Here is a 21,869-nt window from a genome sequence, read left to right on the forward strand (position 1 = left end):
GGGCATGCCAGTCTCCTCCTTTCCCCAGATTTATTAAGGAGGCAGGTCCCTTGCCCAAGACTGGAGGGGCGTCCAGGACTAGAGCCAGCACCACACCGCCACAAGCTTCCTGCATGCCAGTCCAGTGGTCCATGCACTAAGAAGGTACTGCTGTGCAGGACGGACGGACAGGGCAGTGAGGACCATGAACAAACTTGTATCAAAGCCAAGCCTGCTATTGCTAGTGGTGGTGCCTTGGACACGGAATTTATCCCTTCTGAAGTTTAATTTTCTAATCTATAAAATGAAAGTCCTAACACCTTAAGCATGGCTGGTACATAAAAGGCACTTAACCATTACCCTTTCTCCTAAACTCCATTGCATGTCATCAAAGCCCAAGTTTGTTGAATGACCCACCTTTCAAAAATTGCCTGTTAATTCAGTACCTTGACCTATTTTGTCCACCAGGACACAGAATGGTCCACAGCTGATGGCAGAAACATTGCTAGTGATTGCTGATAGCATACACTGCTCCCTCCTACTGATAAGAATACGTACTACTTTCAAACTACAACTTGACAGGCCTCTTACAGACCATGCCAACACTTTGAAAATAAAACTCTTGAAGTTGCAACAGAAACACATTTTCACATGATAGGACAAAACCATCTGGAACTTACTCTTGCACGGATTCAAAGCGCTGCATCAACAATAGGGCTGTTATGAACTCAGGCTCCACACTGTCCCCTAAAGGGATTAGACAGGCCTCATCATGTGTTAGAGGCAGAAAAAAAGAGACCCAAGAAGGGGCTAAATCCTTAGCTGTCATTAGTATTTTCTCTTGTCAACACTGAGATTTGAAAAGACAGAAGGAATTGACTTACTTTATATACTCGTTTGATCCTTTAGTACTTTAGTGAAAAGTAGAATGTTTTATTTTACCCCTATGGGAAAGCAGCTCAACTGGGCAGTTTGTTCCTGAAATAAAATACCAGCGGTCAAAATATGCTTAAAGCCCCTTAGAAATCAGAACATCACAGACTTATTAGAAAGTAAGTGCCCCAGGCTTACAGGTGGTTGTTAACATTGTTTTATTTCCTTTATACAAAAAGTAAAAACGACAGAAAAAAACACTCGACAGAAAACAACAGCACTGACCTGGTCACCGGGAGAAGCTGAGCCCAAATTGCCCATATTATGGGGAAAGAGAGGTTCAGCCAGCATCAGCAAACACCCATGCAACTGATGAGACAAAATGTGTCAGTGGCTGGTGGATGTCCTGTGGGGAGGCTGAATCCATCTTAAAAAACATACATTTGCCCAATCATGCTTTCAAACTGCATCTCTTTAAAAACAAGTTATATATACAAATATCACCCCAAAATGTGTCTTATATACGCTAGTGCTATAAATTTAAGGCATCCTAATCGTCTGGTCTTCTGCTGGTGAGGCATTGTTCTCATGATTCTATTTCCACAGAGGACAGTCCAGAAATTTCCAACGGTGTCCAAAGGGCAGCAATGAGAGATAATAAAAAAGTGATTTATAAGAAGAGTTCTTTTGATTCTGGCTCAGCAACATGCTTTATACTGTAGGATTTCTTCATTTTTCTACTGATGTCATCATGCCTAAGTGGAAGACAAACCACAAGGCCAAAATTAGATAAAACTACGGTCAAGTTACAATACAATGCCACTAAACAGCTCACCCAAAATGGAAATTATCCTCACACAAACCACACTGAAGAACACTTCATTCCAGAATGCAAATTATTCTTTTTTTCACATAAACCACTCTTTAAACAATAAAAGGAATAGTCACGTAATAACATACTATGTGGATACTTTAAAATCCGGCCCCGGAAGTAATTACTCAATCAGGCCGATTGGAATCCAAGTAAAATTCTACTGTCAAATGAATTTTATCAGTTAAACAAAATAGGAAGAGTAGTACTGCTTGTTAAATTGAAACAATAGATATTTATATTTTATTCATGGGGTTCACTGGTGACACTCTTTATTCTCCAGTTAGCTTGAGTATTAATAGTTTAAAGGAAACGCTTTTGCTTTGGGTGTGTGATTACTGAGCAGTAGCACGATGGAAAAGCACAAGTAGGTATGTCAATAGGAAAAAGAAGAGCCTAGGGAACAGTAGTGCTGTTTCCCCCTCAACACTCAATACCGTGTAAATCTACGCAAAGAAGTACCAGCTCAAGTCTGGAACAGTTTAGCTATCGATGTGAATTTCCCCTGGGAAGAAGCATCATTTTCATTGAAATATTAGTCCCATTCTGGGTGTAAAATCTCCCAGACAGGACTTATCTTCTGAGTGTGAGCAAGTGTGCATACTACTAAATTCCTTCTTGTTGCTAAGCCAGACAAAATCAAACTGTTTCTGGGAATTGTACTTGCTCACATGAGGCCACATTTGAATGGAGAACTCCAAGCGTGGCTTTATGGCCCTCAAAATCACTCTTGCTTACAAAGATCATGTAGTTTATTCTTAGACTGGTTAATAATGATCATCATCACTGTCTGAAAGCTGTAATTCTTATTTTTATTTAAAGTTCATCCAAACAGAACTTTAGAGAGATGTTTATGGGAAAGAAAGGGAAGAGTGTGAAAGTAAAACCTGGTTGGTTAAAAGATTAGGAACTTCCAATTAAGCATGATAGACTGAATACATAGTATTAATCATCTCTTTCTTACAAAAGAACAAGCAAATGAATAAAAAAGGCACCAACCTAAATGAATAAGGGAAATGGAAGAGGAGATAACACACACAAAATGCCAATAACATTTCAGAAACAGGAAAATGGATGAACATGTGTAACTGATTTAGCAGAGCAGGTAGGAAAAGCAGAAATCTAAGCCTACAATCAGGGAGCCCAACAAACTGATGTTCATGATACAGGAACTAGAAACACTATATACTTCTGAAAGTTGCAGTGGGTGCTGTGTGAGTGCTGAAAATAGGAAGACTATTCTAAAACTTTTTGGAAGTACAAGTTCATACCCAGATTACCTTCCTGACCTAATGCAGCCAGGTGACTGTTCCTTTCCCAATGTGAAGAGAGACCGCAGGTTACAATTTGCAAGGCATGGACCAGAGAGACTCTAAGTTCAGCTGAAGGGGGTGAAGACCATGGGATTAGGTGAAAGTTATAAAACACAATTGTCAACCCATCCCCTGTTACCTTAACCCAAAGATTCCTGGAAAGTAGGTTAATAGATCTGAGGAGGAGACTGGAGTTACCTTATCTTGAGAAATGAACTGCCAAAAGAAAAGTCCTACAAATACTGACCGTGAGTTTCCCAGCCAAAGAGCCTAGTGCTTAACCAGTCTGTGTGATGCAATATCTACAGTCAACAAGCCAGAGCTTCTGTTCAGTTTTAGTGTCTTATTCTTAAATATGAATGGGTTAGGGATCACCAGATATTTGAGAAAAGTGCTACTATGACAGGCAGAGACCAAGATAAATAGAGAAACAGAAGTCAAAGTCAATAGAGATAATATAAGAGGTGAGAAGAACTTCAAAAAATTGTAACAAGGAAAACTGCGGAAAACATTTGCTATTTGTATCACAAAGCATTAATTTTTATAATGTATAATACATAAAGAGCTGCTACAAATCAACAAGAAAGACCAGAATCTCAATTAAAATGTAGAAAGAATTAAAAATAATACATTCATGCAAATAAAGAATACATATCTATGTAAAAGAATGAAGAAGCTCTCTTTAATGAATACATAAAGACCTCTAAAATGATAGGTGAAAAAAAGCAAGAAGCAAGACTATGTGTAAAGGATACCATCTTTATTGTAAAAAAGAAGGAAATGTAAAAATATACATTTGTTTTTGTATTTGAGTATAAAATTTAAATAAGTCTTGCATACTTAATGCTATGAAAAAAAAAGAGAAAACCAATAAAATGCTACTGAATATAAGCACAATAATCAAAGAAATAAAAAGTTAGAAAGGTTGGAAAGTAAAGTTGAGTAAATATCCTAGGAAGAATTTTTAGAAAAAGCAAAAGTATGGATAAAAATAGGAGAAATATAGTTAAACAATACTTAGAAAAATAGAAAAAATAGTTATAAAAGGATCAGTCCCATGTGTTGAACATCAGATTAACAATATTTTCAGAAAAATGAACAGAAAAGCAGTAGGGGATAAAATTTTCAAAGAAATTGTACAAAAATACTTCCCAGTACTGAAGCACACAGACTTCCAGACTGAAAAAGCCTGCTGAACACTCACACCCCAGAAATGAGAATAGGATCATGGCAAAGTATCATGAAATCAAAATACTGGTGATAAAGAGAAAAATCGTAAAAGCTTCCAATGGATTAGAAATTAGGGAGAAACTGAGCTTCTTGACAGACACATTAGAAGCCAGAGGAAAATGAAATACTCTGTTCAAGATTCAATGGCTTCATATCTAGAATTCTATACCCAGCCAAATAATGCTAATCCATATGAAGGCAAAATGAAGCTATTTTCAGACAGGCAAGGCTTCAAAACCTTTAGCATCCTTTCACCTCCACAGGATGGAAGTTGTCTTTACCAAAGACGGAATATAGACTGACAAAAAGGGAAAAGGCAGATGCACCGGGGAAATCACAGGGGAAATGCCAAAGGCAATTCCCAGGATAATGTATATAAGAAACTGCAGGGATACAGCTGTGTAACATGGCCAGATAGCAGCAATCTAGACTGGGGAAAAGGAAGGCTGGTGTCTCCATGAACAGGCTGAAACAGAGAGGGACCTGATGTGTCTGAATGCACTGAAAGAAGGGTTTTTGTCTCCAGCAGAGTGTTCAGAAATTATATACTTAAAAATCACAATTATTATCTTCAAGGAAAACAAAGTTACACAAATAAAGAAATGTAACAATAGTACACTGCACGTATCCACTGTGATAACTATTTAGATATCCATAATAATAACAAACACCAAATACTGGTTTAACTCCCAAGAGTGATACAACTATTTTGATGGTGGGAAGAGGAGGCAGGTACGTATATGTGTGTGTGTTGGAATGGGGGGCAGTGCTGGCTGCCAAAATCGAGCTGGACAAATTTGGTTCATTGTTGAGAACATGGGTTTTGGAACCAAACTGAGCTGAAACCCTGGATAGATAATTTATTACCACTGGTACTGTGTAATCTTGGGCAAGATATATAATTTCTCTGTGTCTTGATTTCCAATCTGGAAAATTTGGATAAATAATATCATCTACCATATTGTGTCATTCATTGTGAAAATTAAAAGTCAATATGCATGAAGTACCTGGAATATTCTTTGGTACATTGTAAGTGCTTTATAAGTGGCAGCTATCATTTTATCTTTTGCAGTAAGATACCAATAGACAACAGAGATAATATCTAAAATTGAAAGTCCATAAAAGTATGTTATTGAGAAATACAGAATACTAGAGAAAACACCTATAAGCAAAGCAAATGTCTGATTCAGGGGAGAAGGAATGAGAACAGGGGAGGTCGGACACATGGACAGCCAGTTTTTGTTATAAGGCGTTACTATCACATGCACCTATAGCACTTGGACAAAAAAATATAAAAATCAATAAAACTTTTTAAAAAAAGTCTAAGGATATCATCATAATTTAGATATTAAGGGAGTATTTCTACTTTAATATAAGGGGTGTTGTGTTTAAAAACACTAAAAGCATTCTGTGTAGAACAAAACCCAGCATGATTAGAGTTGAGTCAATACCAAGTAAAATGTTAATTTGAGGCTTTTATCTGAATAATATCAGGATGATTCAAGACTCCCTGAAGCCTTCAATTACTTAGTCCTGAATAACCAGTATTCAAATTTAAAAAAAAAGCAAAAAGTGTTTGGGTAATTCTGGCATGAATTATTCAGATAATTTGCTGCTCTTGATTTCATTTTTGGATATAAAATCACATTCTCTGTGACCAAAATTGGAAAGAAGGCTTAAATTTAAGTAACAGTTTTTCAAGTAATCTAACCTGCTGACTCATCTGTGCCTGGATTCCATATTTCTACAGCCCCGGGTGACTAGATGGCAAGTTTTTTTAGAGAATCTGCCTAAAATGGTCCATGAGTATGCATTACATATTCCTACTGATGGCCAAAACAGGTAGACTGACTTAGCTATTTCTGTGATCTCCTTCAGATTTTCACTGAGAGCATATCTATAAATGCTTGTCTTCTAAAAAATAAGATTCTGGCTCAAAGAATAAAAATATATACTTGAAATACTCAGTATTAAACTCACTGTAGCAGAGAAGACTTGTAACTAAAAGGCCTAGGCTTCTACGGAGCATACCGTTCTTTCTTCAGGATGACAGGCTTGCTTGTCTCGTCTCTTCCCTCTCCTTCCTCCTTTCCCTCTCTCTAGCTTCCTCTCCTTCATATATTCTAAAGTCCCTACCCTGTGCCAGGCACCAAACTAGACACTGGGGTGCAGACTGGGGGATGATGGTGCTACTGAGGGTCACCACTCCCAGGAAGTTCTTACACCTTTCATGGGGTTGACCATGGTTTAACTACATCCTCTCAATTTTCTTCTGATCATTCTCTTGCTAAATGAAGAAACATGCCTTATTCTGGCACGGCAAAATTGCCGACGATGGTATTCAAGCAAAGGACACCGGCAGTCCGGGATCTGACATCCGGGAGAGTCGTAGGGCTGCACTGTCGTCCACGTGGGAGGGGATGGGTCAGATGGCTGTGGCTGGGGCAGGGATTCTCAGTGAAGATACCAGAAGATGTTTGGGTAAAGTCTACCTGATACTTTAAAAACTCAAGTGACTACGGCTTCTTTAAAACTCCAGGCCTAAGACAGTTCATAGACAGTTTAATGTGTAAAGACACTGCAGTAGTGGCAGACATGTGGCACAAATATGACACTGGTTCGACATTCATCCCCTTTGGAGTCACACAATTCAAAACCGGACTCTGGGGGAGGGGAAGGGAGAGGAAAGGAAGGTGGAGGTGGGAGAAGGGAACTGTTTGTTCATAACTGTTGGGAGTACACTTAAACCAGATGAGTATGCTGAAAGAGTGTATTTCTAATGGGAGGATTTTGGTTTCCAAGGTAGATCTCCCCTCTGTCCCCTCCTACTTGCAGCTCATAGGTTTTCCACATGTTCATTTCTTGCCTTCCAAGTGCAGTGTTTTGAGATAGAACATGGGTTCTTATTTGCAATAGCTTCTTCTATGTCTCAACTCATCACATTTTGATATTAAACCTTGTTCTACTGTCTTCCTATGATAGAATATGCTTTCTCCTTTTCCCAGAGGGTATAAGGAACTTATGAATAAAAACTCCATGTGTGAATCACGGTCTCATGAATCTTGCAAACTCTGGCAGATTTTATAAAGGGTTTTCTAAGTTGTGCCCAGACGCTGGAAAGAGCTGCTCATGTGAACAATTCTCCATCACATGGGCATTTTTCTCCACACACAAGATTCTACTAGGCAACAGCCAAAAACAGTGCAAAACTGTGACCCATTTCAAAGAACAGGCTGTTACTTAATGGATGTAATCTGGAGAAATGGTTCCAGATTGGGACACATCATAGGAACCTGTATGAAATGCAGGTTTTCTCTCTGAAATGAATGTTAATCCTAGGGAGGCGGAGGTGGGGGAGGGCAGGACAAGAGCTGAGCAGGAGAAAACTGGGCAAATATGGGGAGGGCTATAGGGAAAGGAGTCAGATAAATTCTAGGGCTTTCTGAGGCAGAGGTGGTCACCCCAGGTACACCAACTTCTCCTGGCTCTGGACCCCAGAACTAGTATATTAGATGCAAAAACACAGAAAGATATACTTCACATCAGAGATTAGAACATAAAACTGTGGTGTGGGGGCAGAAACTCTGTCTAGAGGGTTACCAAACCCCCTTTTAGTACTAGCACTCTAACTAGCTTTTCTGAACTGTTAAAGTGATGAGATTCAGTCTGCCCTCAGGGATTCAGTCTAGAACTATGCAATCAACATAATCTCAGCTAGTTTGGTCACACTCCTATGGCTAGATAATTATCCCTTCAAGAATCTCTAAAAAGCCTATGAGTTGAAAATACTTTCAGGTCAGAAATTTAAGATTAAGGTGTGGTTATTTGATTTATACCCAGATAAATGATGGCAAAAATGCTTTAGTTACCAGGATCAGAGATGCCTTTTTGTTCTCCCTGCATTTTCTATCACGATTCTGGAATGCTGTTCAGAGGGGCCATGGTATACACTGCTTGGGACTGGTTTCAGCCAGGGCCTCACCTCTACTTTCCCGATGTCTTTCCGTCTTTGGCTCATTTTTCTGTTCAGTAATATGTCCTGACATATTAAAGGACATGCTAAAGGACAGATATGTGTGTGTACGTATGCACATGCATAGTAGGGGTACCCTGAACTCTAACCTCCAACTGGGCACAGCAGATGACCACTGCCATATCCTTACATCATTTCAGGCCAAATTCACCACTCTTTCTGAAGTGGCTGTTGAACAATCTTGACATCTATATGAAATATGTGCTACTAGCTCTTGGCTCCGGATGTATAAGTCCCAGCGTGGCTAATTCCTTGGCAGTAAAACCCACACTAATGGTGTTTATTGCTTAATGTCTTTTTAAGGAGTCTGCTCTCATGTTGGTGATAGGATTAGGGGCTTCCTGATGCTAACCCCTCAGGCCATGGTCCCACTGTGGTCAGAGAGGATATGACCAGTGGTGACCAGGGTTAATGCCGTCTGCCTATCAGGGGCTGGAATCGATGCTCACTTTATGTGTTACAGATCTCACATAGACTTAAACTCTGGGAAATGAATGTCTTATTGGCATTTTAAGATAAGTAACTGCCAACATTCCCTTGGAGTTGTAATAATTCAAAACCAACTTGTCTTTTATAAGAAAAAGTAAAGATAAATCTGCTTGTTATATACAAAGTCATCCTCTGCAGTTGAAACACACTGGGAAACTATTCCAAGTAACAGAGTTGAATCTAACTTTAAAGGGCATTGAAAAGACATTGAGATTCTTTGCTATCAAACTGTGACCAATTGGAAAAATAAATAGCAAACAGAATTCCCTTCACAGAGCTGACATTAGAATGTTGTATTCATTCTCTATTTTTCCTTTACTAAGAAAAACAATCTTAGGAACTAAAACATGATGCAAGGATAGGGCTGGAAGAAGGGTCCACTGCCCCTCTCTTTCTCCCAGGGACATTCTGATAGGGTCACCAGTGGCATAATGCTTAGAGCCAACTTCAACCCACTGCTTTCCAAGTTACATGATCCCAAGCAATCCCTGCTTCCCAGAGGAACCGTGTGGCCTTCAAGAAAATTCTTGGGTCAAGATTTGAAGGCATCACTGATAGAGAGGCACTTCAGCTTTTTCCCTTTTTTTTTTTTTTGCCTCTTTCTGTGAGATGCCCTTGCTATGGATCCCAAAGGCAAAACAAGAATTAATAGGTGTTTTGCATGTCCGCATTCCCATGCTAGCTTATTTCTCTGAGGGATCTTTATTTCAACTAGATACAGCCATCCTTACTTTATCTAAGGAGTGAGCTGGGCTGGCCCTCCCTATCTCTGTGTGTGGTGAGTGAACAGGAGAAAACTTCTCACTCTACAGTGAACAAACTGGTGCCTTTTCACTTTTCATGGAACACATGCCAAACTAAAACCATGATAAAATACATGTTGATTTTATATGGTGGGGAGAGTGAGGGGGTCTGGATGTTTATCTAAATAAACTGAATTATAATTATAATTTTGGGGTTTCTCCTTATCACTGAAAGAAAACTCTCTTAATACATGAAGCCAGTGAATCTGATTGGTTCAAAACTGAGTCTTCAGAAGGACTATTCCTTTAACTGAGAAGGAAAGTGTTAACCCAGCTGTCAGATATCTGAGTAGCCTCATAACCTCCTTTTGTGCTCTGATTTCTGTAATCCTATTATAGTAGACTGCTAGCTTTGTTCTCCTGCTTGTAAGAAGACAGGATGAAATATATCTAGCAGGAGAATCTACTGTGATACTAATTATCTTGTTTTCAGGTGCTGTGGGAGCCTGGAAGAAACAAGAGGGATTTTCCCTCCTGCTTCAAAGGAGTTCCCCAAGCCTTTGTGCTTCCTTGCCTTAGAGTATTATTGGTGATTTCCCTTTAAGGACAAACTCAGAATTTTCCAGGCGCTAGAAGACAGAACCTAACATGTGGACACAGACGGGTACAAGGATGGTCAAGATAGGCTGGGAGAAACAGAAGTGGGCTGATACCAAAGTCTGGGAAGGGAATGGGTATTTTTTTTTTCTATTTCCTTCCCAACCCAGGCACCAGGCTCTTAGCACTGGCCAAGATGCCCTGCCCCAGTGTGGTGGGAAGCAGCCCAGACTTAGGCAACATGTGAGCCTGACCTGAGCAGAACGAGGGTGACCTGTAAATACCAGAGCTCCAAGGGGCTTCCTTCAACTTATGTATGGAATTAATGAGCTCCCTAGGGGGACCCTGTAAAATGACAGATTTACTTTTCCTCCAGCCTGAACGGAGACATGAAGCGGATTAAATTTGATTTAGAGGGAAAGAAAAAGAGAGTGACATTTCTTACACCTTAGAATTCTGAACCAACATTTATATCCACAGCATATTTGCTTGTATTTGTGTATCTGTAATTATTATCTATAAACACATCTCCACACAAACACTTTGGAGGATTTGGGAAGGGTGCTAAAAGGCATGCCATAGTCTTAATTTAAATGATTAGTCCTTTTGAAAGGGGGCTAGGGGTTTATCTCTCCGGAATAAGCCTGTCCAGAGGCACTTGACTGCAGTGCCTCCCTGCCAGCTGCCCTCTTCTAAGCACTGCCCTGACTCCTGCTCTGTTGGGGAGCTGTGTGTATCCTGGGGTGAGTAAAAGCTATGCTGAAGGAGGACTTTGCTCAAGGAGCAGCCTGCGTCACTGGGCACCTTGGAGATGATCCTTCTATATACACAGTCCATGCCTTTTGAATCACAAATATTGTGTTGAAGAAAGGCCTTTTTTTGTTGGTGGTGGTGGTGGTGGGTTCTCACAGCCTGGCTTATAGACCAGCATTGCAGTTCTGAACACTGAACTAACTTCAGCATGGCAGGACCTCAGCTCTCCTGAGGGCAGCAGATTGCTAACTAAAGCAGCTTTCAGTCTATAACCAGCAATGAAGAACCACAGCTCGGTTTCAAAGTTCTGATTATGATAGGAGGCTGACTCATTCTACCCATGGCAGGAAGTGTCATTTTTATACTTACTCATGTGAAAGAACGTGAAAGTATTAGTTGCTCAGTCTTGTCTGACCCTCTGCAACCCGATGAACTGCAGCCCACCAGGCGCCTCTGTCCATGGAATTCTCCAGGCAAGAATACTGGAGTGGGTTGCCATTCCCTTCTCCATATGATCTTCCCGATCCAGGGATCAAACCTGGCTCTTCTGCATTGGCAGGCGGGTTCTTTACCATCTGAGCTACCGGGAAAGCCCACCATTAAAACAAAGACTGAAAGTCAAGGTCAGCTGGGAAGCAAGCTTATTTGTGATATGAGTAGACTCTTCTGCCCTTGGCTGCTGGAATGAAGCCCCTCCAAGATGGTACCTGCTCCCTTTCTAAGGACCAGTTACAAATCTGCCAGCTTCTATTTGGGGGAGGCGTTGTAATTTTCTACTTCCTAGGTGTCAGCACCTGCAAAAGATGCCCTAGGACCACCACTGTAAATGTCATACAATTTAAAGCGAAGGCCTGGCCCTGCTGTGGGTACACCCCAGCACCACGTACCGTGCACAGTCACGCAGATGCTCTTCAATCAGCGTGTTAGAGGAAAGATTGATGCAGCTGCCGTACATCTCCTAGAGAGGTGCAATTAAAAATCATCTGAACACATGCAACAAGCTTAGCACATGCACAAGTTTCGATAAACAGGAGGCGTGCAGAGACAGGTTAAAGGAGAGAAGCTTCGGACACACTTTAAGGTGCACGGGGAATTGCTGAGATCTTTGACTCCTCAGTGACAGGACCCATTAAGTTACCTGGAAAAGTTATATTCCAGCAATGTAAGTTTGGACATATTTAATCCAAAGGGCCTGGGGTTCAGGGCACAAGCGTGACTTTTCTAAGCTGAAGCAAATACATGCTGCTGCTGCTAAGTCACTTCAGTCGTGTCCGACTCTGTGTGACCCCTTAGACGGCAGCCCACCAGGCTCTGCCGTCCCTGGGATTCTCCAGGCAAGAATATTGGAGTGGGCTGCCATTTCCTTCTCCAATGCATGAAAGTGAAAAGTAAAAGTGAAGTCACTCAGTTGTGTCCGACTCTTCGAGACCCCATGGACTGCAGCCTACCAGGCTCCTCTGCCCATGGGATTTTCCAGGCAAGAGTACTGGAGTGGAAATACATGCTAAAGTCTTTTATAAAAAAGCAACTGCAATATGCAATTAAAACTTGTGTGTTGTTAATTTGAGTTACATTAACTAAAACTTGATTTTGATACTGCAAAAAGAGTCTGGATAGTTCTTAGACCTCACTGGAATGGGGCTGCACCTTACAACAGATAATAAGTTATGCAGGTGTTGACTCTCTAGTTACCATGAAGGATATTCCGGGTCCTCCTTTTCCACAGAGGGTTTCACATTTTGGCTGCTATACCACATTTTGGCTGCTGTTTTTAAGGGCCTAGCAGGCACAAAGCATGCAGGAAACATCACTTAAAAAGACGTTTGTATCTCTTATTCACAGGATTTAAATCCAGATTATAACTTGTGGTTTTACAATAAATGCAATTACACAGTGTAGTTCATGGCACACACTCTGCCATCCCCTGTGTGCTGGCAAGCAGTGTAGACCACTAGGGCTTCCTTAGGGGCTTGTGTCATGAAATGTCAGTCTGGAGGTCCCTGTGGTGTATTCATTCCAAAGATCTTTCTAAAACTGAGTAGCTAAGTCTTTAGAAATAGAATTTCTATTTGTATGCTGTTTAACTGGGCTCAAGAATAAACTGTCCAGTCACATGAGGAGAACTAACTCTTCCTGAGGCAGAATCAGGGACAAAGATAGGCCTGATTCCACATCGATTTTGTAGTCTAATCCTGTAGAAATGCCTCCCTGTCTACAATTCCTAATTCTCAACGATCAAACTACTTGGGCAAATCTAGGGACCAGGATATAATCTCCTGTGACCTGTTTAATCATCCTCTCTCAATTTCCAAAGGAAGAGTAAAAGGTACTCAACACAACATATCTCATTAGAAACGCTGGCGTCTGTTTTTCCATGCATCCTTTAGAATTCTTCCGGGGATTCCCTCAAGGTGGCCAAGGGCTGTAATCTGTGGTGTTAGGAATAGCATCATTAATTTAAAGGAATAAAAGGGACATTCTCCAAACAGCACTCACCGCCTTATTTTTTCCTTTGCTACCAGAGCTCCCGGTGTTTCCCTTACCGTCCGTCCCCTTCCTCCCAAGGGAGGTTAAGGGGAGGGTGGAGGTCTTCAGCTGGTTGGATGCCTGATAGTTATTATTATTGTTCTGGTTGCCACTGAGCGTCTCCATGATGGACCGGAAGGTTCCAAAAGGCCTTTTGAGCTGATCCCCTGATTCGCTCCCCGCGGACGGCCGCTGGAGCGCCCTGCCTTTCTCTCGCTCCTTTTCTCCATTGAGTTCCAGGCTAGTCTGCTCCATCTGCACCACCGGCTCCTCAAAGGTCACTCTGAGTTTGGAGTTCTGAGATGTCCGGCGCTTGGACGACGGGGACTTGAGGGCACTCTTGGGACTCGTGGCCACCTTCTGGGCCGCGGTGCTGTCAGGGCTGGGTTGAGGGGCTTCTCCAGAGGGGTGGCTCGGGGGGCTGTTTCCTGAGCCCGGACACTGGGGTTCCAAGTCCGGCTCGCTGCTCTCGGAGGTGGGGGATGGGCTGTGGCCCTCCAGGGATTTGGAGGCCTTGATACTAAAAGGAAACCTGCGTCCTGATGCCAAGGTGTGTTTCTTGATCATCAAGTGGAGGCTCTCTGCGCTGTCCACGCCCTCCACGCTCTCCACAATGGGCTGCGGCCTGGGCCTGTCAACCTTCCTCACAGGGGTGCCCTTGGGGTCCTCAGAGTTGTTGCAGTCCGTGTCAGACTCGCTCAGGGACCGCTGCATCAGCTGCTTCAGCCGCGCTAACTTCAGCTCCCTCTTCTCCAGCGGGATCTTTTTGGAATGTCTCGAGGAAGTCTGAGCATCCTGGAATTCCAACGACAGCTTTTCCTGGGTGCAGACATTCTCTGAAATATCTTTTCCTAATAACTGACGTAGGATTTTATCAGAATCTTCGTCTTTCACTTTGGCCCTAGCCCGGCTGGATGCTGACAGGCTTCCAAGAACCTGAATCCCCTCCTGGAGTCCAGGTTTGCTTTTGGCTACAGACTCATCCTCTGTGTCTGGGGACTTCCACTGGGGCTTTCTGCAAGCTGGGGAGGATGGTGAACTGCAAGAGGATGGAGGATATATGAGATGGTCTCCTATTGGTTAAAATAACTCAGCCACAAATCACTGCGTGGCTTTACCGCTGCGAATAACTTCCGCATCACTAAGACTGAAATAAGAATAATGTCTGTTTCAATCAGACTACAAACATTCCATGGTGGCAGCCACAACCAGAATGGGATGCCTCATACCTTATGCTATGACTACCAAATGTATCTAGTGTTTTGTTTACACATCAATTTTGCACAAATTTTCCCAATCCCATCATCAAAAACCTTATGAGCCTACATATCCTTATTTCCATTTTATAGATGAAGGAAAAAAGACTCTAAAAGAGTAAGTGACTTGTGTATAGTCATGGAAAGAAGAAATGGCAGAGGCCAGAGATAAACTCACGTCTTCTGACCCTAGATCCAGTGCCTTCTTCCCTGTGATAGCTCATTTTTATTCCTCTTTATAAAAATAAAATGTCTTCTGTTGTTATCTTCTAAAAACATATTAAAAGAAAGTCCAAGAAAATGGCTCAGAGATTAAAGACACTTAAAAGTCTTAGCCACCACCACTCCTGGTATTACCTGGGTGAAGAAAGGAGTGACTTGCCCTCTGATTTCTGGGCTTCTAGAAGTTGTTGGAGCTGGTTCTGCAGTGTGACACGTTGCATTGTCTGTCTGGGAAAAACAAATCAAAACAAATAAGTTCTCTGACACATGGCTACTACTATAAATTAATAGATATACATTTTCTCATGATAATTTGCAATACGTTGCAATAAATTCAAAAGCCTTGCAAAGAGGCATAATCTTCACCTTTATAATTCAGAAATTTTCCTAAGGATACAGTCAAAAGTACTCAACAAGATATTTATTATTCACATGGCAGGCAGGTTCTTTACCACTAGCGCCACCTGGGAAGCTCATTAGTAAGAAAACTGTAACATAAATGCTCATCACTAAGACTGAGTAAATCAATTTATAATTATTTATAGGAAGGCAGCAATTAAGAATAATATATCTCAATATTTGTGACATAGAAAAAGCTTCCCTAATATATGTGTGTGTGTATACATATAAAGTATACAGTATGAAGTGTATTTATATAAACAGACACATACACACAGAGTGCAATTTACTTTCCTTAAGTAAAAAAAAAAAGTTACAAAATACTGTGTGTAATATAATCTCATTATTTCATTTTTAAGAAATCTCTCTCTCTCTCCCCAACCCCCACCCACACCCCAAGCTAGAAGGATATACTCCAAAATGTTACTCACTCTCCCTAAATTGTCTGAATTTACAAAGTAATTGAATTAATTTAGCCATCAGAAAAAAGCTAAATCAAACAAAGCAAGCAAACTGCTTCCATGCTGGGTATGCTGTGCTGTGCTTAGACACTCAGTCGTGTCTGACTCTTTGCAACCCCATGGGCTGGAGTCTCCCAGTTTCCTCTGTCCAGGGGGATTCTCCAGGTAAAAGTACTGGAGTGGGTTGCCATGCCCTCCTCCAGGGGATCGTCCCAACCAGGAACTGAACTCAGGTCACCAACTGCAGGCAAACTCTTTACCGTCTAAGCCACCAGGGAAGCCCAAGAATATAGGAATGGATAGCCTTTCCCTTCTCCAGGGGGACTTCCTGACCCAGGAATTGAACCAGGGTTTCCTACATTGCAGGCAGATTCTTTACCAGCTGAGCTACCAGGGAAGCTGCTGAGGTACCAGGTAAATCATTTGGTATTTTTTGTATAAAAAGAAAACTGTGTATGGCAACAGTTGAGTTACTCTGGACATAGAAGCATATGCATCAGAATGTGCTTTATTTAAAGTTAAGAAAATAGGTTAAAAGTTATAGGTTAAAGAAGGTAAAATCTGTTTAGAAAACACAAATTATTATAGAACTTGAAAAAGTAAATTAAACTGATTCTGATTTTAGAGAGGTAAGCAGTATTTACTGATCTCTGTAGTATTCCTGTGGTATTCCCCATTGTCCCCTCCCCTGCCCCAAAGATGTCTATCACATCCTAATCCCTGGAAGATGTGATTATGTTACCTTATGTGATAAAAAGGTTGGATTAAGGGGTGGGTCCAATCTCACCACATGCGTAACAGTGAAGAGAGGCAGAAAAGGAGATCAGAGGGACTTAAAGTGTGGTAAGGACTCTACCTGCTGTTGGGGACTTGGATGATGAAGGAAGCGGCTGTGAGCCAAGCAATGCAGCAGCCTCGAGGAGCTGTCTATGACTCTCAGCTGACAGCAAGAAAACAGATACTTCAGCAAGAAACTGATTCTGCTACATGACCTGAATGAGCAGGAAACAGACTTTCATCCAAGAGTCTCCAGAAAGGAAAGCAGACTGTGAATACCCTGATTTTAATCTAGAGAGATTCATTCTGGTATCCTGACCTACAGAACTGTAAGATAAATGTCCATTGTTTTAAACCACTAAGTATGTGGTAATTTGTTACAGGAGTAGAAAACTAAGCATCAAAACTGGTAGCAGCTCCCATAAGTCAGGAGGAAGAACTAAACCAATGAGTTATAAGTGTTCTTAAAAGGGTTGCTGAATCTTTGATGCTGGCTTGAGGAAGTTCAATCTTCTTGCCAAATGTCACTGCACATACTCAACAAGCTGTTGGCTACCTAAATTTAATTCTGAGAGATCAGATTTGCATAATACTCTTCCACCTGCCCCAGATATTCTCCTTTTCTCAGAAGTGGTCAGTCTTAGTACTAACATTCCATCCCTAAGACTTAAAAAGTCTGTGATCTTATTTTATCTCGCTCATTCTGTGACTCACACACTGAAATAAAGCAGAAGCCAGCAAACTTTTCCCTAAAGGGTCAAATATTAAATATTTTAGGCTTGTACCCCACAAGTTCTGTGTCATAATTACTCAACTCAGCTTATGTAGTTGTGAAATCAACATTCAGTAATATGTAAGAGAATGTGTATGGCTCTGTTTCAATAAAACTTTATTTACAAAAACAGGTGATGGAAAAAAAAAAGCAACAGGTGGTAGGGTGGATTGGGCCTCAGTATATAGTCTATAGTTTGCTGACCCTATTCTAAAGAATAAACAAAAAACAAAAAATACACAGGAGCTTTCTACTTTTCCTACTTTGAAATTTGGTATTGCCTGGCAAGTATTTTAGAAAAACATTAGCTCAGCTCAGTCACTCAGTCGTGTCTGACTCTTTGCGACCCCATGGACTGTAGCCTACTAGGATCCTCAGTCCATGGGATTTTCCAGGCAAGAATACTGGAGTGGGTTGCCATTTCCTTCTCTAGGGGATCTTCCTGACCCAGGGATTGAACCCAGGTCGCCGGCATTGTAGGCAGACGCTTTATCGTCTGAGCTACCAGGGAAGTCCTAGAAAAATATTAGGTGAGGGATTAAAATAGATGAAGCAAGATTAGAGTCTCCTTTTAAAGGGTTTTTAGGTGTCAATGTGAATTATGACACAGTCAAGAAAACTATTTGGAGGCAGTTAGGATGACTCATGACAGGAATCCCAGGTATGGATGGAGAAAAAAAGGACTCTATTCTCTAGAATCTAAAAAAGCCCTCAGAAAGGAATAATCAACTTTAATTATAATATATGAGCATATGAAATATGAATATATGAAAACATGTGAGCATTTGTCCAGTATGTCTGCTAGGCTGCTCTAACAAAGTACCACAAGTTGCCTTTCTTAAACAACAGAAGTTTATTTTCTCACAGTTCTGGAGGCTAGCAGTCTGTAACCAAGGTGTTGACAAGGTTGGCTCCTTGGAGTGCTGTGAGGGAGAACTGGCCCTATGCCTCTCTCTTAGTGTTTGGTGGTTCACTGGCACTCTTTGGCATTCTCTGACTTCTAAATGAATCACCCTGATCTTTGCCTTTATGTGCACATTATCTTCTCCCTGTGTGGGTCTGTCTCTGTGTCCAGATTTTCACCTTTTGCAAGGACACCAATCATCTTGGATTAGGCCCAATCCTATGACTTCATTTTCACTTGATTACTTTTGTAAAGACCCATCTCCAAATAAGCTCACATTCCAAAGTCCTAGGGGTTAGGACTCCAACACATCATTTTATGAGGCCACAATTCAACCCATTGATACACCTATAGATCAAGATGTCTAAGAGAGCTGAAGGGTGCCACTTCTAAATAACAGCTATGTTGATGAAGGACTGGTAAAAATATTCTAGGAGGAAAAGGCGCTCAAGATTGTCTCCCAGTCACAATTTTGGACTGAAAAACTAGTGTTTTCCATCCTTCCTCTTGCACATTTTTATGTTATTGGTGCCCTAGAGTCGGAAGGGTACAGTGGACTAAATAGAGTAAGTGAATTTCTGTTTTAGTTTTGCCAGTCTCACTGAGACACACAGTAAGTACAAACGAGGGTCTCCAGCATAACCTCTCATATTTCATATTCTCATTGGCTTGACTACAACTGTCTACAGCCTTCAGTTTGGAGACAGTGGAATAACTTCTGTCTATTACTGTACATGTGTGTTTTATCTCAGGATCATCAGCAGAGAGAGCAGCCAAGACCCTGACCTTGAAGAGTTCTACCGATAAAGCAACTGCTACAGCTCAGGAAAGCCTCTCTGACTCTGTGCTGAGAGATTGAGGGGAACGTGTTTTGCAGTCTTTTCTCTGAGTACAAACCTTTAGAAAAAACATTCCATTGGACTATTTTAAAGTTCCTCTCAATGGATATGTCCATACACTACTGGGGGGAGTATCCACTGGTACACCATTTCTGGAAGGATATTAGGCAGCATCTATCTACAAGTATCATGACAGCAAGGAGATCAAACCAGTCAATCCTAATGGAAATAAACCCTGAATACTCATTGGAAGGCCTGATGCTGAAGCTGAAGCTCCAATATTTTGGCCATCTGATGTGAAGAGCTGACTCACTGGAAAAGACCCTGATGCTGGGAAAGACTGAAGGCAAAAGAAGAGGGTGGCAGAGGATGAGATGGTTGGATAGCATCACTGATTCTAGGGACATGAACTTGGGCAAGCTCTGGGAGACGGTGGGGGGACAGGGACGCTTGGTGTGCTGCAGTCCATGGGGTCACAGAATCAGACATGACTTAGTGGCTAACAACAACAACAACCCACATGCATGCCCCTTTGTTCTGGCAATTCCTTTTCTAGGAACTTCTTTTCAGAAATACCTATACATGTACATAAAGACATGTGTACAAGTATGTTTGCCTTGACAAGATAACTTCCTGAAGGGAGTTAGGAATTTCTGTGCACTTCCCCTTCAGTTACATCCAGACCTTCAAAGCTTGCTTAGCTCATCTATCCCAGGGGAGTCTTGTGTAACTGGGCAGAGGATTGTTGGAGAGAAAGGAACCCCTCTAATTTTTAAGTTTAAATTTTTTTCTAGTGAAAGCCTAAACTCATTAGAGACAGTATTCTAGGCACTGACAGGGGAAGGGTGGAGGAGTGCAGAAACTCTTAACCTCTAAGGCACTAGAGCAGAAGCAGAGAGAGAAATGTTTCCCAAGTTTAGTGAGGAGCCAGAGGATCTAAGGACTTGTCACACTGTTGCATGAATTAACTTTTAACCAGTTAAGGCCTCCTACCAACTACAGATCTTTTTTCACAAGGAAAGAAGAAAAAAAATATTTTTTATAATTTTAAAGTAAAACTTCACTTTTGTCCCCTGAACCTTAATTTTTAAGGTCTGTCCTCCTAATCTGTTACCATTACTTTGAGTGCTGTTCTTGATTTTCAATGATTACCCTACCAGTATGGCAACTGTCATTCGGCCAATGTGCTCTCCAAGGGCTGACCTCTGTCCCCTTAGAGGGGCATCTGCTCTTAGTCCTTCAACCTGCTTGAGAAGCCCCAAGAAGGCCTCTCCTTTGGCCCTCCTTTTTTCAAGCACATCATGGCAACTTACCAGCCATGCTTCCCTGACATCTAGTTATGCAATGTGCACCAGCTTCAACATTTCATCAGAAAAAGAACCAAGCTTAACTAGACAAAGAGTGTTTTAAGTAACGTCATGCTGAGTTCACATTCTGAGGATTCTCCATTCTGAGGATTTGTGAATTGTCTGCTTAATTTTTATAATAAATTTGCAGCAATGGCTACCAGGGTACCTGTACTTTCCCAAATATACATTTTCCTTTTTTCAGAAAACTGAGAAACTGGCTCATCTTGAACCTTTCTCTCTCATGCTCTTTATAATTTGCTGAACTATTAAAGACAGAAGTTTGGAAAGATGCCCACATGTGCTTTCTGCGCCCGCTACATCATCTGGGGCCCCGAGATGTGAAGACAGAGAGAGGCTCTCTCCCCTAGTTCACTGTGGCTTAAGTTTCCTTCTGAGGAAGCTAGCTCTGCATTCTTTTTTTTGCTTAAATGTCATTTTGCCTCCACAGCGATGGCATCTTCAGCATGAACACCGGCTGTGAGGACTTGCAACGAGGGAAGAAAAGAAGATGAGGACGACGCTAGGCACTCCCTGCACCAGCCGTGCGAGGGAGCCTTCTGAGGACCAGGCTGACGCCTAAGCACGACGCTGACCAGCCAGACTGGGTTCTCGCGGAACAAACGGGTCACTCACTCCTTCAGCTGCTTGGTGAGCTTCACCACTTGGGAGGCGAGCGACATGCAGGTCTCCACCACCACCAGGTACCGGGAGCACAGGCTGTGTCCGTGGCGCTCGGCGCTCTGGGAGGGCTTCTCCCCCGCATGGTTCTGCATCGTGACATTTGCTCCGTACTCAACCAGGGTCTGTTAGAGAAGGCAGAGACATGTGATCCATCAGGACTTCCCTCTAAACATTATTTAAAAAATTTTTTTCGAAGTATAGTTGATTTATAATGTTAGTTTCCGGTGTGCAGCAAAGTGATTCAGTTATATATATATACATATATTTCTTTTTTCTAGGTTGCTTTCTATTATGGGTTGTTACAAGATATTGAATATAGAATATAGTTCCCCATGCTATACAGTGAACTCTTGTTGCTTGTCTATTTTATGTATAGTAGTTAGCATCTGTTACTTTCATACTCCCAAATGTATCCCTCCCCCACATCCTTCTTCCCTTTGGTAACCATAAATTTGCTTCCTATGTTTGTGAGTCTGTTTCTGTTCTGTATACACAATAATTTGTGTTATTTTTTAGATTCCACATATAACTGATATCATATAATTGCTTTTCTGACTGACTTAGTATGATCTTTGCTGCTGCTAAGTCACTTCAGTCATGTCCGACTCTGTGTGACCCCATCCCTGGGATTCTCCAGGCAAGAATACTGGAGTGGGTTGCCATTTCCTTCTCCAATGCATACAAGTGAAAAGTGAAAGTGAAGTCGCTCAGTCCAACTGTTCACGACCCCATGGACTGCAGCCTACCAGGCTCCTCTGTCCATGGGATTTTCCAGGCAAGAGGACTGGAGTGGGGTGCCACT

The 21,869-nt window shown here is 41.7% G+C and overlaps 1 protein-coding gene across 18 annotated transcripts in view; it reads right to left on the bottom strand.

The window, feature by feature from the left end:
* Nucleotides 1-1,053: 1,053 nt before the first annotated feature.
* Nucleotides 1,054-21,869, bottom strand: part of SNCAIP (synuclein alpha interacting protein) — a 153,767-nt gene continuing 132,951 nt past the window's right edge. For 14 of the 18 annotated variants that reach the window (XM_070465111.1, XM_070465106.1, XM_070465107.1 and 11 more), the window contains 5 exons: nt 21,020-21,189; nt 15,021-15,113; nt 13,378-14,446; nt 11,769-11,839; nt 1,054-1,607 (listed from right to left, as the gene is read on the bottom strand). In XM_070465111.1, the coding sequence (XP_070321212.1) occupies nt 1,523-1,607; nt 11,769-11,839; nt 13,378-14,446; nt 15,021-15,113; nt 21,020-21,189 (1,488 nt within the window). In that variant the 3' untranslated portion in view covers nt 1,054-1,522. The other 4 variants (XM_070465113.1, XM_070465114.1, XM_020891039.2 and 1 more) reach the window with 4 other exon arrangements.

Source organism: Odocoileus virginianus, chromosome 3 (genome assembly GCF_023699985.2).
Source record: "Odocoileus virginianus isolate 20LAN1187 ecotype Illinois chromosome 3, Ovbor_1.2, whole genome shotgun sequence".
Lineage (NCBI taxonomy): Eukaryota > Metazoa > Chordata > Mammalia > Artiodactyla > Cervidae > Odocoileus > Odocoileus virginianus.